Source organism: Kogia breviceps, chromosome 3 (assembly GCF_026419965.1).
Source record: "Kogia breviceps isolate mKogBre1 chromosome 3, mKogBre1 haplotype 1, whole genome shotgun sequence".
NCBI classification, from domain to species: Eukaryota; Metazoa; Chordata; class Mammalia; order Artiodactyla; family Physeteridae; genus Kogia; species Kogia breviceps.
Window position 1 is genome coordinate 146780850 of NC_081312.1, and position 17711 is coordinate 146798560.

A 17711-nucleotide genomic window follows, 5' to 3' on the forward strand; every position below is an offset into this window, starting at 1 on the left:
TACCTGAATTTTTTGCTGCTCGAAAATCATAGAGTTCTCATTGTTTCTAGTCCTTCAGTGCCAACTGAATTGATTGCTAAGAAAAATCAAATCCGAGTAGTGTACAACAATTCAGAGCACTTAACACTGTACTTCAAATTCAACAACGCACATACATAACATAATCGTTAGTCAAAGCGGCCCCTCAAAAGGGTGATGGTTCTGGAAACTTTGTTGAATTGAACAAAGGCTGTTCCTACTTTTAAAACCTGTTCTTATTTAGGACATGTTAGCTCCATGTTTCCTTCCTTTTCAGTTTTAATACTGTCCACCTGACATTTTAAGGAAGCAAATAACTTTATGAATAATAACTTCCAAAATAAATTGGTATTATAATTTACATTGGAGAACATAATACTCCAGCTAGGAAAAGAAATTCTTTTTCTATGCTAGCTAATGAACTAGATAATAATTGATTTTTCAGGTTGCAAGTTACTTCACTCTCCAAGTTCATTACTCAACACATGATTACAAAAGAGATTGTAACCTGTTAGAGAAAAGGATACATTAAAACATTATCTAGCACAGCACTGAGCACCTAGCCTATACTGGATAAATAATTTCTGTTAGATTGATGACAGAAGCAATCCCAATTCTCAAATAGCCATAGTAGTAAATTTGCACAAGAGGCTCTGGTTATAAAATAAAGCAACCTGTATAAGATAGAAGACAAGAGATTGAAAAGAAGAACAGTAGATGCTCCAGAAGATGCAAAGTGCTCTGGTAGTAAAGTTTAAGAATGATTTAGACCCATTTTAAAAAAAAATAGAGGGAGAGGTACTAGTTTTCTATATGCTGCTATAACAAAGTACCACAAATTTAGTGGCTTAAAAATAACAAAAATGTCTTATCTTATAGTTCTGGTCAGAAATCCTAAAATCAAGGGATCAGCAGGGCTGTGATCCTACTGTTTGCTTTTGGGGAGAATCAATTACCTTGCCTTTTCCAGCTTCTAGAGGCTAAAGCTGCCTTAGCTTGTGGCCCCTTCCTTATATCACTCTGACCTCTGCTCCCCTTCTTTACTTCACATCTCTTTTGACTCTAATGTTTCTGTCTCCCTTAAAAGGACCCTTATAATTACATTGGTTCCACCCAGATAATTCAGTATAAACTCCTCATTTCAAGATCCTAAATTCAATCACATCTACAAAGTTTCTTTTGCCAAGTAAGTCAATATATTCACAGGTTTCAGGGTTTAGAATGTATACATTTTCGTGGGGCCATTATTCTGTCTACCTTGGAGAGGGAGAGAGAAAGAAAGGGAAGAAAACCCCAAAATATGGCATAACTTTATCTAGATGTCTCATCTCTTACCTGTTCAGGTAACATAGGTTGAAAAGTTAAAATTAAACACAGTGACTTGAATTGTTCAACGTCTGTTTTCTCTAGATATCCTCTTCATGCTTAATCTAGTTGAATTTGAATAAGGGATCATTTAGGAAAATATTTTAAATTCAAAGTAGTTTAAGAGCACGGCTCTGTAAGGGATTAGAGAGCTAATGAATTAAGTGGAAACTAAAAAGCACATTAACTAGAATGTAAATAGTTTGCATTAGATGCAGGAAGGAGGTGGGAGATTATTTCTGAGTCTAGAGACCCCAGGAGACCTTTTGCACTAATATCCAGGAACAGTCTATGTTCTGGAACTGGCCTAAATATCCTTGCCAGAACTTCTGGCATGAGGCCACAGTAGTTAAAATGTCTCTCTCATATTACAAAGACTGGCCCAGGCAGTCTCTCTGAATGTCTTTTGGTTTGTCCATTCATGATTTCATAAAGGCACAAGCTAAGGGAATTTGGTCTTAGATTCTGCAATCACAGGGGATGAGCCCTGGAGGGAACCAAACAGGAAAATGAACAAGTCTCTACCTTTCTAATGAAATTACCAAGAATTGTATTTGAGTCTCATGCCTGGCTTCACCTTAACGCTTTGAGTTATAGATTGTTATCTGGTATATGGAAAAAATCTTAAACATCAATTTGTCATACACACACACAGATTTACACACAGATTTACAAATAACAACAATATGACTCTACAATATGTAATTTCTTAATAGCTAGAGAACACAGAACAGAGAATTTTGGATAACCAACATAAAATTTATGCTTCAACCAAACCACAAATCCCTCTATGGCAGAGACATGGAAGTGTGTGAAAACAGTCAAACTTCTAATGATAATTGACAAAAGGCCTACTGTAGCCAATAAAAAATAAAACATAAAAATACCAAAAAAAGGAAAACTACTCAACCTATAAAAATATTACAATGTTTATTCCCATTGTAAGAGAAATTGTGACAGTATTATTAATTCTCCTATTTCACTGAAACATTTAATAAATATTTAAACTTAGGCTAGCTGCAGTTTCCCTGGATAAAATCATTAGCTTCAGGAAGTCTTACACCACTGTCAAACTAGGCACATATGCCAGGCAGCAGGTCATGGCTTTATGACTAATGCTAGCCTAAGACCTCATTCTGTGCCCAAATTCACCAGCTTATTTGTTCTTATTATTCAATTTACAGAATGACCCTAAAATTAAATATAGATCCAAAGAGTTATTTATAATAACCCATCAAGTGTGGACCAGCAAGGCACTCAATTTTGGGGCTGTCCTGCTACCCCCATTGGCTTTTCTTAGCACATTTTAAACTGACATATAGTAGTTCAATACTAATGTGATGTTACAAAGGGTATTCACTGATGTGAGCACTTAAGTTCTCATTAAAGTAATTTGACCTTTAAAATCTAAAGTATCAAGAAGCTATGAGAGATACAGATTTTGAAGAATATTTGAAATCGTGGAACAATTATTAACGACCAGCATGTAATGACCATTTGTTTTTTATATGCTATATATTTTATAAAACATTTACATATGCTGATTCACTTAATACTCATAGCACTGAAATGAGGTGGAAATTATAATTATTCACTTAAACAGATGAAGAAACTAATTTTAGAGAAATTAAGAAACCTGCTCATAAGTATACTGATAAATAGCTATTTAGCTAGAATTCCAGACATCAGAATCTTACACCAGACTTAAAGTTCATGAATTCCATTTCTAAATTTAAAAAGAGAATGAATGACTCTAGATCTTCATAAGTTAGTCTCAGAACACATCAGTCAAGGATATCTTGGAGTGATCAACAACTTATCACAGTTTCTATGACATAAGCATATGCTGTAACATTCTGCTACTTGATACAAGGAAGAAAGAAGTAGTTTACATTGTCATGAGGATATAACAACATTCTTCTTTCTTGGTCATTCTGTGTAGGTTTCTATATCCTATCTGTGCCATTTCCATTTAGCTATCAACTTCTACAGAATTCAATCTCTAATCTCTACACCAATCCCAAACTCTCACCCATGATCTAGTCCCTCATTCCTAGAAGACTACCCAACATTTATATTTGACTATCCACTTCATATTTCCCCCAGTTGAAGATGCTTAAAGTCATCATTTGTTCTGATAAAGTAGTCCTCATGGTTTTTGTCCATAATATTTCAAGTCTTCCAATTATCTGGTTTCTAGTACATATTATACACAACTTCCACTTCAATCTTCATGTAAACTTTATTTTTAAATTGTTATTCAAGTGCCCTCCCTCGCTTCTGATTGTCTAAAACTGGTGCTTCCCTCAAGGACAGGCTATGCAGGTGATACAACATCCAAGAGAAGAGGAAGGTGCACGTGGCACTTCCCCTGATTCTGGTGAGCCAACATATCCTTTGGGTATTTGGAGTTAGAAAATCAGTTTAGAAAACATAAAAACCCCATGCTTCATAGTTGATGTTCAAGGTCCTTCCCAATCTGGCACCGGCTGATTTTCAAAATGCTTATGTCCCAATAATACCCCTCATGAACACCCTATTCATCTACTAAAATGGATCACTAATCCCCATGTCCAAGTCACTGTTAAGTAGGGCCTTAAATACTAAGAGATCATTCATGTATATTTTGGCCACAAGGCCACCTGGTTTTTCTTTCCTATTTCCTATGGTCCCTTATAATTCACACACCAGTCTTATCCCCTCAACTATCTTCTCAGCTTAATGCAACATGCACAAGGAGAGAGACAGCCTTATATTTTGCACCCTCTAATCAAAAAAGACCCTTAGAATAAAGAATGCTTTTGCTCTTGGTGTACTCTCAATAAATGTACTGACTTATCTCCAAAATTACAGTCCTCCTTCTAAGTCTTTCCTCTCTACTCAATCAATTGATATTTATATTATATCAGAGTTTTACTGTGTTTATGCTCTCTGGTCCAATGGTCTCAATAGAATTTGGATACTAGAGAAACTTGGAGATTATTGTATCAGAATGTTTATTAGTTCTATTATAGCCTGCTCAGTAGTGAGTATGAGACAGCTAAAGTATAATAATAAGACACATTGCCATTAGGGTGATGTTTAATGGTGTGATGCAGGAAGGGTCCAGTTTCTAAGCAGTGGTCAGATCTGTCTTCAGCTCTGATTCCAAGAGGTTCACCCTTTCTGCCAGAGATAGTGAAATGAAAGTCTGCCCATGCCCCAACTTGCAATAGCAGGAAAGAAGAAGCTTATCTCATTTGAGATGACAAGGCTAATATCTAGTGAATAAAAGCAGAGAACTAGACTGTAATACACACTAAAAGGGGGGAAGTTTGTCAGTATCTGCCACATCTTCAGTCAAACATCAAAGATTTTTAGAAAAGAGAGGCAGCCCTGCTGAGTTCTATTTACTGTAGTTTCCTCAAAGAGTCAAGAGAACAGATTTGTATTCTATCCATTTCTCCTTTTCACTCTCAATTCAGATCAGTAATGGACTCTTCATTGTCTCTCTTAAGGCCCCTCTGTTCCCTGTTCCCTCGTCTTTGACATATGACCCTTGTATTTTCGAGGGGCAAACAATCATGTCTAATGAAATATGCCGAGCTAGAAACTGAAGTAGGAAACTACTTCTCCAAGCTTGAATCCATGCATTTTTTCAGGCAGAAGCCCAGAGAAGTACAGTTGCATAGAAAGAAGTATATTGCCTAATTTAATTCTCTTAACAAGAGTTTCTAGTGAGCAACACATGAGTTACAGGTGTGCTGATCTTAGAGAAACCACCATAGTGGCCATCTGGGGCAGCCAGAGTTCCTCGTCTCCTCGAGGATGGCCATCTCAACCCAGCAGTTTGCTCAGGGCTTTCCTGGGTTTAGCACTGAAAGACCCGTGTCCTGCAAAACTCTTCGGTCCCAGGAGATCCTATCTCTGGCCACCATGAACAAAGCTTTTACTTTTCCAGTAATGTATCACAAAACTATTCTATTTGTATGTGCTGGGTGAAAAAGGTGAGACACATTAAATGATCCTGTGAGCTAACTGTTATGGTTATAATCCACATTTTTCAAATGAGGCATCATGACTTACAGATTAAATGACTTGCCCAAGTTCACCCCACTAATAAATGGTGGAGTCAAGATTGAAAAAGAGGACTTCTAATTCCAAAGCCTGTATATTCACTGATATACCACATTTGCCTTCTGCTCAGAGATGCTGCAAGATATTCCCCTCCTCAGGTCCCATTGGCTGAATGAAAGAACTGAAAATATTCTTAGCCCTTACTTAGTGTTCTGTCTCTAGTGTGTACCCTTTGAGTTGTTTGTACTCAGTTGGGGAGGGCAGGGGCACTCAGTAGTTTTGCCCGGATCCCAAAAGAACAGCTCAAAGTCACATATACCCTTTTTTCTCCTTACAAGTTACTTATACAACTTTTTAAGGCTGGATAAGGATAGCTTAAACACACACACACACACACACACACACACACACACACACACACACACACACACACACACACACACACACACACACACACACACACACACACACCTCCTTCCCCCTACTATTCAGGTCTTAGTCTGAAATTCTGCTGCAAATCACTTTCATTACTGCTGAGCCAGCTTTACCATCAAATATGTCTAAGTCTGAACCCCAATTACGAGTACTGCCCACATACTCTCTTCAAACTCTGTATAAATCAACAAAGGCAAATACATACCTTGGCAAGAGCTTTCACAGATCTCACCACATTGATCAAATCTGAGTCCCAACTCTGACCCAGACAGGACACTCTGTTGTATATAATCTCTGGTTTCATTCACTCCTGTGCTATAGCTTTGGTACTTCTTATACTTTTATTTTAAATGTAGAATTAATACACATTTATGATAGAAAAGTCAAATATATAGAGAAGATATAAAGAAAAGCAAATATGTAAATAAACAACAAAAAATATTCCAAATCCCAAAACCCAGCAAAAGATAGCTATAGCAAATACTGTCAGCCCACTTTTTTTTTTTTAACTCCTTCTAAGCACTTACATTTCAATTGAGACAAACTCATAGACCAACTAACATATTTCATCACTTCTGACATTTTTGCTTTTTACCTATGTGAGGTTTATAAGGGACACTGTATTTCTCTCATGGTATACTTGGATTAATTTGCATTTCCAGAAGAAATTTTACACCTCCATTTTTTTTTTTTTTTACTTCCTATACTTGATACAAATAAATGCATCTTATTAAACTTGGGGATTCTTCTGAAACTTGAGATTTTGTAGTTGTCACTGTAGTTGTCACCTGGAACAATTATTTCAAGTATTGTTTCCTGAAGGAATCTTTACATGCAAAGATTATGAGGCAGATGGTGTCACCCTGTGTAAAAAGATTTATACTCAGATCATTCTGAGCAGCAGTGACTTCTACCAGTCTCTACTTTGGCCTTTCCTACCTGGGACCTTAGAGTCTAAACATCAAGATAATGAGGTAGAGTCCAGTTAGAGTTGCAGTGATGTTTATCACGGTTGACAGAGTTATGTAAAAGCACTCCAGACAAAAGACATGTTGGCTACGCCTGAGCACACTTGCTTCTAAAGACTAATGTGTATCTAAAAATTGTCTCTTGTACTTTTGGCAGATGAGTCTGTTCTGTTAAAAAAAACTATACAATCTTGTGAATATAAATTCATAGCTTCTTCCCTTCATTGTCATAATCATCTAGTAGTTATTGTTCAACCATTATGTTCCCAGAACAACTGAGTCATTTTCACAAGATGCAGGAAATATCTATCAAAGTTATAGATATTATTCAAAAGATTAATATATTTAATATCTTTAGTCAGGCATTCAAAGTTTCCACTTGCCTGTCCAAACCCATCTTCCACTTTTCTCCTGCATGCATTCTGACACATTATTGTCCAGTAAATTTCCTTGCCCATGATGTTAAGTTTTTGTACTGCTACCTGCTCTGACTTTTCTATATCCAATTATCAAAATCCTACACAAACTTCAAAGCCCAATTAAGTGCCATCTTCTCCATAAAGTCTTCCCTGATAACTCCAAATCAGAAATATCTTCCTTTTATAAATTTTCAGAGCACTTTATCCACTGGAAAGTAAGTCACACTTTACCTTGTATTGTAGCTGAGGTAAGTTGTTAATAAATACCAAAAATGAGATTCTGGCATTTTCATAGTAATTCCTAGTTTTTTATTATTCCAAGTACAGAGACTATCATATTGTAAGTAAAGGTAAATACATGGAATAACATTCTATTTTCTTCAAATTATGAGAAATATCTTACTTTTGAATACTATTTAATTATAGGTATACATAATTATGGTAGATCATTAAAAAAAATGGCCTCAGTTCATTTCTCCCATAAAGAGTCAGGGTCTATTTCCATGTTCCTTGAACCTGAGCTGAATTTATTACTTTTTTTGGACAACAGAATGTAGCAAAAGCGCTGGTTGTCAGTTCCAGTCTTGGCTTAAAGTAGCCTTCCTGCTTTCACTAGTTTTCTTAGAATCCCATCACTGCCATATGAATAAGCTTGGTCTGGCTGGCTGGACAGTGAGTGACATATAGCCAACTCTCCTCTGTTGCCCAGATAGTTACCATATACCCACAGACATGTGAGAACCAGCCCCTGTCCAGTGGACCATACGTGCCTAAGTGAATACAGACAAGACTAGTAGATTCATTGTTTGATCTGCAAGCCTTCTCTTTTGTCTACACCCTGTTCAGGTGTTGGTTCCTGAACTGAGCACACAGTCCTGAGAAGCAGCGGAGCTTGACAAGTGCGGGGCTTTCTGTCCCGTTCCAACCCTGCACTTCTCTCCATGTGCTCTAGAATGGCTTTCCCTGCAGGGCCCCTGCACTAGCACCACAAGCTTACTTAATTCGTCACTAGATTCAATGAACACTGACATTTTTCAAACATTGATGTTAAACTGTATTTGCTCTCTTCTATAGAGTCTGAGTTCAAAGCCCACATTTATCCCGAGTTGTGATAATTAGGGCTGTTGAGAAACATTCCAGGTCTTTAGTCCTTTCAGACACACGATAGGATTGCACCTCATCCCTCACCTTTAAAGTAGTTATTCTATGTGATTTGCCTTGTCCACTGTCATATGAACAGAAGGGAGGTATGTCACGTCCAACTGGAAGTTTTAAGAGAGAGTCCGGTGTGTCACATCCTAATTTGCCTACAGTGAAAACATGAAAGTGTGTGTTGAGACAAACCTTTGCCAGCCTCTTTCCCTGGGCAGCTACCAAGTACATCCTCCTCCCTTGTTTTATATGCATTGAAAACGTAGTATGGGTGAGAAATAAACCTTTATTTGATTAATACACTAAAACGGGGTAGTATGGTACGTTATTGCATAGTAACTTAGTATATCAGTCAGGATAAACTATTTATACTTCATCTTGTTATATTCAGTTGTAGTATGTGAAAAACCTTTAGATATTAACTCCATTATCTAATAACACTAGTTATTTTGCCCAACCATGTCACCCTCAAATCCTACAATCAGATCTTTCATATTTCCATTTAGTTCAACTAAAAATAATCTGTCTAATACTCTGGGTTCAGTCATTCAATCCATCACAAATTCACCTCAGTGATATTATGAAATATTACATATTTCTAGGGGATAATACAAAAACCCTTAGCAAATACTTTCCTGGAATCTAGATAGAAATATATGTACAACATTTATTGGATACCCCTACTTATAAACCTTATCAGACTAATATATAATGAAATATCAAGTTCAAAATATAATATATAATTACAAAGAACTGATATAGACTCAAGCATCATCTATTTGCAAATTATATCAGTTTGGCATAATAGTAAAGCAGTCAAGCCCTGGAATATGGTAGACCTAGTTCAAACCTCAGCTCTAATAATCACTATTACACCTTGACCATGTTTAATACCTCTAAGCCTCAGTAACCTCATTTGAAAAATAAAAAAATTGTAACATCTACCTCGAAAAGTTGTGATGAGGATTAAAGAAGATAATGCATAAATAACACATAGATATGGGCCTGTTATACTGTAACACTAGAAAAAATATTAGTTATTATAATAATTATGAATTTAAAACATCATTCCCATTTTTTAAATATCTAAAATGCTTCCTTATATTCCCCCTATAATATTTCATACTGTTTCTAAATGCTAAGAAAGACTAAAAACCAAGAACTACCTACTGGACATTAATGTAGAATTAGTCATATATGAGAATTATGGTTCGAACAACAAGCTGTTCAATATTTAAGAACACACTGTGGATTAAGCAAACCTGTTATTTCAAATAAGGAGTAATTACAAGGTATGGGGGCGAACTATTTTGTTAGCAGCGACGATTACTGTTTTTCTGCTCTACTCTATCATCTACCTATAAGAGAAAATCTCTATTATCTGCCTTCATGGAATATGGTATTCATTTATTAAAAGATACTTAAAACCCCATTCAACATATGCTTTACCGGGATATACAATGGCCAAGCTCATTTTTTTTTTTTCCCCTAAGACAGTTCATGTATGTTCAATGTACTCAATAGCCATATCAATTAAGTTTTGGAAAGAATCCTCTGGTTTAGGAAGCAGAGTAGTCATAACTGCCATCTTACCTAGACGCGTTATTTTCAATGTTTTTTGATTAATAGCTGGTAATTTTCTAACACTTCCTGTTGGGTGTGTTTTTGCCTGGCAGTCACCTAAAGATAAAAGGAAAAGCAGGCCATTTCTGAGGGGCCAACCAGTACTGTAGGCAACAATTCTGGAAGGCTCCAGGGTGAGGAAATGGCTAAAGGAAAGCTGTCAGCATTGGTGATGGCTGGTGGTGGCTATGGTTTCCTTCTCTGGAATGAAGGCATTATCTGCATCCAGGGCTGATATGGATGAAGAGTCATTCACATCTTCTCGATCAAAACCGTAAACCTATCTTCCTTATAAACAAGAGAGTGGCCTTTATGTGATGAGTAAAATCCTGCAACCCAGGATGATCCTGAAGTTGCATATTCTTATGAACAATTTAATAACAGAAGTACAAATGTACTCTGGGTGAGGAATTCTCCATGGACTGCTTTCTTGGCACAGAAAATGGTCTCATTTAGAGTAGACATCAGGTCTCTTGTGGATGGCAGAATCTTTTCACTAAAATCATTACCAGAAGATTGGAGAGCCTTATACAGTATCCCTGAATTGACAGTGGGTCATACTCAAGTGTCCTTCTGCATTTATAGTCAGAAAAAAATGTTAAGCTACAAACTCAGGCAAGGTGTCAATCTCTAACTTTGTGAACTATAAGCTAGTAGTAATGAGGTAACAGCTCCATTTTCTTAATCCTTTGAATGAGTTTTGTGAATTATTTGCAATATCTATGTAGGAAAAAATATGCCTGAAAGAAATGATTTATAATCCATTCCAAGAAAACTATGGCATCTCTAAGCCCGGTTTAGACTGTAACACTAGACACTAACAGGGTCTAATAATGTGGCCCTGGTGTTTCGTAGGTTCATACATTGAAGGAGTCAGTCTAGTGGCTGGTCTTTGTGGCTAACGTAAAAATGTACTCTCTAATGACCAAGATTTTCTCAATAGAGGTATTGAGTGCTCTCTGAGTAAGTTACAAGAGTCTAATGAAGCGTTTCAGCTCACCATGAGCTAGGAAACTGATGGCTGGTGGTAGGCCAAAATTAGATAGGCAGGGTTTTTTGGTTTTGTTTTTGTTTTGGCCAGGGGAAGCTAATGGCTTACCAATCAGTATTTGATACATGGGTTTTAGAAAGTTGATGGCCTTATTGATGTCAGTTTTCCTAGTTAAGAGGCTCTCTGTCTAGGCCAAATCTTGGTGTATAGAATATAACATTTCTGCTTGGCAGGAGGACTGCAGGCAGAGAGCTGAGCACTAGTGGACTTGGTATAATCCAGAGTCTGTGGTAGGGTTGGGACTGCTGTAGCCTCATATGAGATTCTTTTCTAGCTGATATAACTACCCGCTTTCATGATTATGTCTGACATTAGCTGTGAGATGCCAGGTTTCATTCTTTCTGTAATAGATTAAGCAAGACAACTCCCTTTATTACTTTTATAAAGAACAAGGCGAAAAAGTTTGTTCAATTATTAATCACCAAAGTTCTCCTTTCTCAAGTAGTAAGAATGGAGTTTATTACAGGAAATCTTTAATACAGTGTGCATTTATATCTAGAGTGTTCTAAAGTGGTAAGGTTTTCTGATAGGAGAATGAAAGGATAAAATTTATCTTAGCATAATTAGAGTAATATTTTTTATAAATTTTCTCAGTAGAATCTTCAAAAGTTTCTCCAAAATGGAGAAAAGGAGATTCACAATGCAAAACAAAGTGGCCTCCTAGTCAACTAGGGTTACATCTACTGTGAGAAAAATCCCCTGATGATTTTTTTTTCCTGTAAGGGCTTAGTAACACTGAGTTTGAGGAGTGGGTTAAGCTGCTTTTAAAGCTCAGAGTACTTCTCGTGTGTCTGATCCTCAAACCACAATTATTTCAGGAATAATTTTTCTTAAAATGTGGTAGACCTGAATCTCTTAAAAAGTAATTCTAACCAATTGATCAAAGAGACTGCCATTCTAAAACAAAATTAACTTATGAATAAGGTCCTAAATGGGCAAAACTGTAACATAAACTTTGTAGAAGGAAACCTAAGTAATAAAAGACCAACTCTTGCCTTTAAAGAGCTTAAAATCAAGTCATCAAGGATATGAATCTTAAGGTTATACAATTTAATAAATTAATATGTGCCATAGGAATGACACAAACAAGAAAACAAATAAGGTAGATAATATTTCTCTTTTGTACAAAGAGAGAAATAGAAATCAAGGAGTATATTGAAAGCCATGTACAAAAAGCCATACTTTACATTGCAGAAATGAGGAGTCATTAGACACATTTAAGTAGAAAAAGACTGTGCTTTAAGGAGATTAATCTTTAACAGTGTAGAGATTGGACTTAACATGGAGGAATAAATTGATGCAGGAAGATCAGCTAGAAGAAAAGCTTGCAACTGCATAGGTAAAAGGTGTTGAGGACTAAAACTAGACTGATGGCAATCTGAATAAGTTGAAAAAAGTACAGGCATGGTGACTGAATTGCTGTATAATTATGAATTGTGAAAGTAGATCCTATTTGCATCTGATAACCCTTATAAAAATTAACAGTCCTAATTCTAACTCACTTCTCTCTACATCTATAGTGAACTCCTCTACCAAAGTCCCTGGGGAGAAAAAGAGTTCTTCCCTGAAAACATTGACCAGAAAGTCAAAGAAAAAGGCTTCCATTTTTCTCCAAAGAGTGACCTGCTACTGTGAGTGAAGCAAACTTACTCCAGGGCTGTCATTTTCTTGGTACTTGGCAAACCTGGTTCAGAGAATGTAGGAATGTTTAATGCACAATGAACCACTGACACAGGGAAAGGTTTTACAGCTCTGGAAAGAGCCATGATCTAAGCTTAGGAGAATTTCTGGCCCTTTCCTTTAGAAGTAAGGAAATTACCTGAGGGGACAGGGAAAATTTTAATTTATGGGCTAGATAGGAAAAAGCAAAAAGTTTTGAGCTACCAGAGAAAAGACTGCTTCTAAGAGAAAAGATGGGTTAAGAGTCCCTTAAGAGTAAGAACAATCTTAGCTTCCATGTTAAGTGACTGATTTCATGACCTGACCAAACATGGAGATCAAGACTAGCAGCGGGGAAGGTGGCGTGAACACAGAATATGACATGCTAAAGTTTACAGAGACTACAAAAGCAATGTCAGAACTATGACAAATATCAAGAGTATATTAAACCTGCTATAACCATATATCGTACCACCTAACTCATGTCAGGTGTAACAACTACAACAAAAACCATGATTTTAATCAAGGTAAACTTAAAAACAAAGGGAATTGTTCGGAACTTTGGCTAATGATTAACTTATTCACATTCACAAAGTTATTTGTTCATGGCAATAATTGAACAAGCTTGGAAAACTCAGCACTTATTTCATTTATTTATTTTTTTCTTTTGCTATTTTACCTATTTGAAAGGGAGGTCAAAACAGAAGCTTTTCTTTTTCTATTTGTCAATCTCTGTGTCATCAAACTGACATTTAAAGACATCAAAACGTCAGATGCTGTGTAGCCACGGGCATGTATCAGTCAGATATTCCTCAGAGAACATCTAGGAACAGTTGGATGACAGCCTTCAGTAACCACACCTCCAGAACCAACTGCAGCCTGAGGCCAAACTCTCCCCAGGCTGCTGCCAGTGTTCAGTGAGTGAACCTGGGGAGGGTAATGAACTGCCCCTGTATGCTCAAGGTGGGACTCATCTAACAGACAGCCTCATCTCTGGCACTCCCCATTGGTGTGACTGACACTTTATTGCAGTCTCATGGCAGTTTCATTGCAGTCAGTTTAAGGCTTTTCATACCTAGTCCTCCTCCTTTCTCCTCCCCCTTTTTCAGGTATCAGACCTATATCATGGTCCAAGGCTCTTCTTGCCTACTCCTGTTGTCTGTCTCTCTACTTTATCTGAGATGTTTCTCCCCCAAAAGCTCTTGTATGTCTGTCATCTTGGTATGACTCTTAGCCTACGTATATGACAAAAGTTACCAAACTCCTATAAAAGCACTAAGATGTTAAATGTTAAATGTAATGACTTCACTGAAACAAGCATCTCTCCAGCCTTCTCTTTTTCTGGGCATCTTTTCTCTCTTCCTCTCAGTTCTTTTCCAAGAACCTGTCTGAATTTTTATTGTAACAGACAGGAAAAATAATAATGTTTGGCATGCATTTTCCAGCAACACTTACAGGAGACGTGCAGAGAATGAGCAGAAATCAGCAGCACTGTTAATTCCATTATCTGGTTTCAGTGTGTATAGACTGTGCTTTTATTGACACTTGAGAAGTGAGAGGGAAGGATGGATGTGGTTCGGCTCTGAACTCATTAGGGATGTTGAAGGCAGAGAAGTGAAGGATATAGTAGCCTTGCCCTGAAGCAGCAATGACTCCCTATTTTCAAAATCTGTTCCAGTGACAGTTTCCCAGGACAACAGAAATTTTAATATTGAGGATTACAGCAATATTTTACTCTACTAAAATATATATTTTAAAATATTGATAGGGAAAGGAAAATAAACAAATATTTTGGGAATAGGTTGTGACTGAAAGCTTGCATTTAAATGTACTCTTCAGGTTCTTCAAGAGGAACTTGCCTTCAGATAACAGCAAATTCTCTTGAAGACTAAAAATTATCACCTCTTTCCCATACCATCCTAATTCCAAAATCCCTTGCTAAGTCCTTGAAATAGGACATTTCTGGAAAAATAATGTGGAAAGGATCTAAAGAATTGAAATGAAAAGATGACCTATTGTAGCTAGACATTTACACAACATACACTTAACAAAAAAAGGTATGTAGATTAACTCTGCTTCTCTGACAATGATAAAAGTCCATATTCAGATATGAGTTAAGAAAGCAAGTTGTTTTCAAGTGATGGATGCCACAGGAAGGTAGGAATTTAAAGAACTGTAAGCTCATAAACTTAGATAAGCCTCTAAGACTATGACATACAAATTTTTTTTAATTTAAATTGGAATTCAACTTAGTTTCTAAAATAAACATTTTATTAGTTTTGTCACAGTATCATTTTTTTGTAAACTTAAAGACAGTATGGGCTTCCCTGGTGGCGCAGTGGTTGAGAATCCGCCTGCCGATGCAGGGGACGCGGGTTCGTGCCCCGGTCCGGGAAGATCCCACATGCCGCGGAGCGGCTGGGCCCGTGAGCCATGGCCGCTGAGCCTGCGCGTCTGGAGCCTGTGCTCCGCAACGGGAGAGGCCACAACAGTGAGAGGCCCGCGTACCACAAAAAAAAAAAAAAAAAAGACAGTATATGTGGGGTAGTGGGGAGAGAGTAATCCATTTATTACCTGAATTTTCTATAAATAATCCACAGTGAACTTTTGCCACAGTTCATTTTTATAACACATTTAAATTATTGTGACATTACAAATGTGAATATAATTCTTCACATATTTAAAGGACATTGAAATGTATGTATACATAAATAATAACTTAGTTACTTATTTGAAAAATCTCAGTAAAAATGATGTTATTATCCGGGAGCTTTAAATTTTAAACTTAAAAATTTTTATATGTTTAATTTAAAGAAAATAGCATGTGGATGTTATTTAACAAAATTCATTTGAAGAGGATGAGAATATTATAAAACATAACTGTGAGATTATTTCTTTGCCCCTCCAAAAAACCCTAAACCATATATCTAAATTTTGCTTCTATTTCTATTATACACAAATGTGTTCAAATTTCAACTCTTATAAAACAATTTAACTATCTATCCTGTGCATAAGCTTTGGTCCACACATTACACTTCGAAAATTGATTATATGTATGTTCTAGTATCATTTACAATAATGACAGAAATATTCTGGAAAATTCATTAATAGAAGAATGAACAAACATTAATGTTTTGAAATATTTACATCACTTATGAATAATGAAGTGGAAAGTTTTCCAAGGTATGTTGTCAAATAGTAAAAAAGAAAAGGTAAGGAAAAAGAAACCCACAAGTTGCAGATGAAATATAGTATAGTAATTAAGATCACAGACTCTGGAACTAGACTAACTTTTGAATACTGACTTTGCTACTTACTAGCTGTATGAAGAGAAAGGTTTGGTTTGGGTTGCTTTTCTTTCTTTCTTTATTTTTTAACTACTTTATACATCAGTTTCCTCATGTGGAAAATGGAGGTCAAAATAGAACTTACCTCACAGGGCTATTGTAAGGAACAAATGAGTCATTATATATGAAATAATTGTAATGATATCTGCTATTATGTCAGCACTAAATTAGTGCTTCTTTATTTACATATAGAATGGCCTAATTTATGTTCAACGCACAGAGACAAACAAAACTACTATTCTATATGAACTTATAGAACATATATATTTGCAGGCACACAGAAAAAGGCCTAACAACACACATGCCAAACTGATATCAATGTATCATTAGAGGCATTAAAGGAGATCCTTTGCTGTTTGAGTATCTTACATAGAAAATATAATTAATACATTATTTTGTGATTACATTTTAAATACTTTATACACTCATTAAATGGAACTATAAAAAATAATGGTGAAGATTACATTTATTCACTTATTGACATAAAAAAAAGGTTCATGCACATATTGTAAAGTGCAAGCAAGCAGATCAAAACACTATTAATTTTATTAACATGAACTCAGTAATGTAAAATTATATGGTTATGTTTTGTGTATGGAATGGTCATGTTAATGTTTATTCTGGCTAGGTGATTTCAACTTTGTTCTTTATATATAGATACATGTATAAATAATTGAACATAAATATACACAAATCTTACATTACTTTTTAAAAAACACTATGAAAGCTATTTTACTGTGAAAAGAAAGCAACAGCAAGGCAAGCTAATTATACCATCATGCAACATTCTGCACTCAAAATACATATGTTGAGACCACCACTGAGAAACATTGATGAACAGAATGAATTAGAAAGGTTATGAATGTACTTACCCACCAAACGCCTGTAGTGCAGAGAATTTGGAAGCATCTAAGTCATTGCCACTTACTATTCGAGCCTTAAACAAAAAAGGAGAAAAACAAAACAAAACAAAAGAAGAAGGCTTTTAGCATCCTATAGCTGTGTATACATGAATTTGGAACACGCGTCAACTGCACTAGACACGTAACACCTAGTATGACAGATGCTAAGCAGGGTCAGCTTCAAGTCAAAGCTACTGTGTTTTTGTGAGTGGAGGTTTTGAAATTAGCTGTCAGCATTCAGACAAAAGCACTGGCAGAGTCAAGGAAAATATCATATTCCAAATACTATTTGCCCTTAAAACTTGGTATGTGCACTGAAGATCATGAATCAATCAGAGAGATCATGATTCGCCAGACTTAAAAACAGATGCTGAGTTTGACCGTAGCAGACCCCTAGGTTGGCAAGTGTAAGCTAAAGTAAGCGAAGCTGGCAAGGTGTAACCTCTTCATAAATGCAACAGATTGGGGCACATTTAAAGGACAACCAAAGAATGGAAAGCTGGGATAACATGCACAGTTCACAACTAAAACAGAAGAACCAAAACAGATCTAATATGTCACAAACAAACATGTACAAAAGACAAGATCCCTCAGGAGGGAAGAAAAAGTATGATTTAAAACCTTTTCATCCACAGAACTGCTATCTGAAAGAGAATCAGGAAAAGAAGGAATAAATGTTAGATGGAGTACTTTTCAAGAAATCATTTAAACATATA

General features: G+C 36.2%; 1 protein-coding gene across 1 annotated transcript in view; it reads right to left on the minus strand.

The window, feature by feature from the left end:
- UNC13C (unc-13 homolog C) overlaps positions 1-17711 on the minus strand; it is a 607361-nt gene that overhangs the window by 468229 nt on the left and 121421 nt on the right. The window contains exons 2-3 of the mRNA XM_059056161.2: positions 17617-17639; positions 16966-17030 (exon numbers count right to left, since the gene is read on the minus strand). Of these exons, the coding sequence (XP_058912144.1) occupies positions 16966-17030; positions 17617-17639 (88 nt within the window). The remainder of the gene's footprint in view (positions 1-16965; positions 17031-17616; positions 17640-17711) is intronic.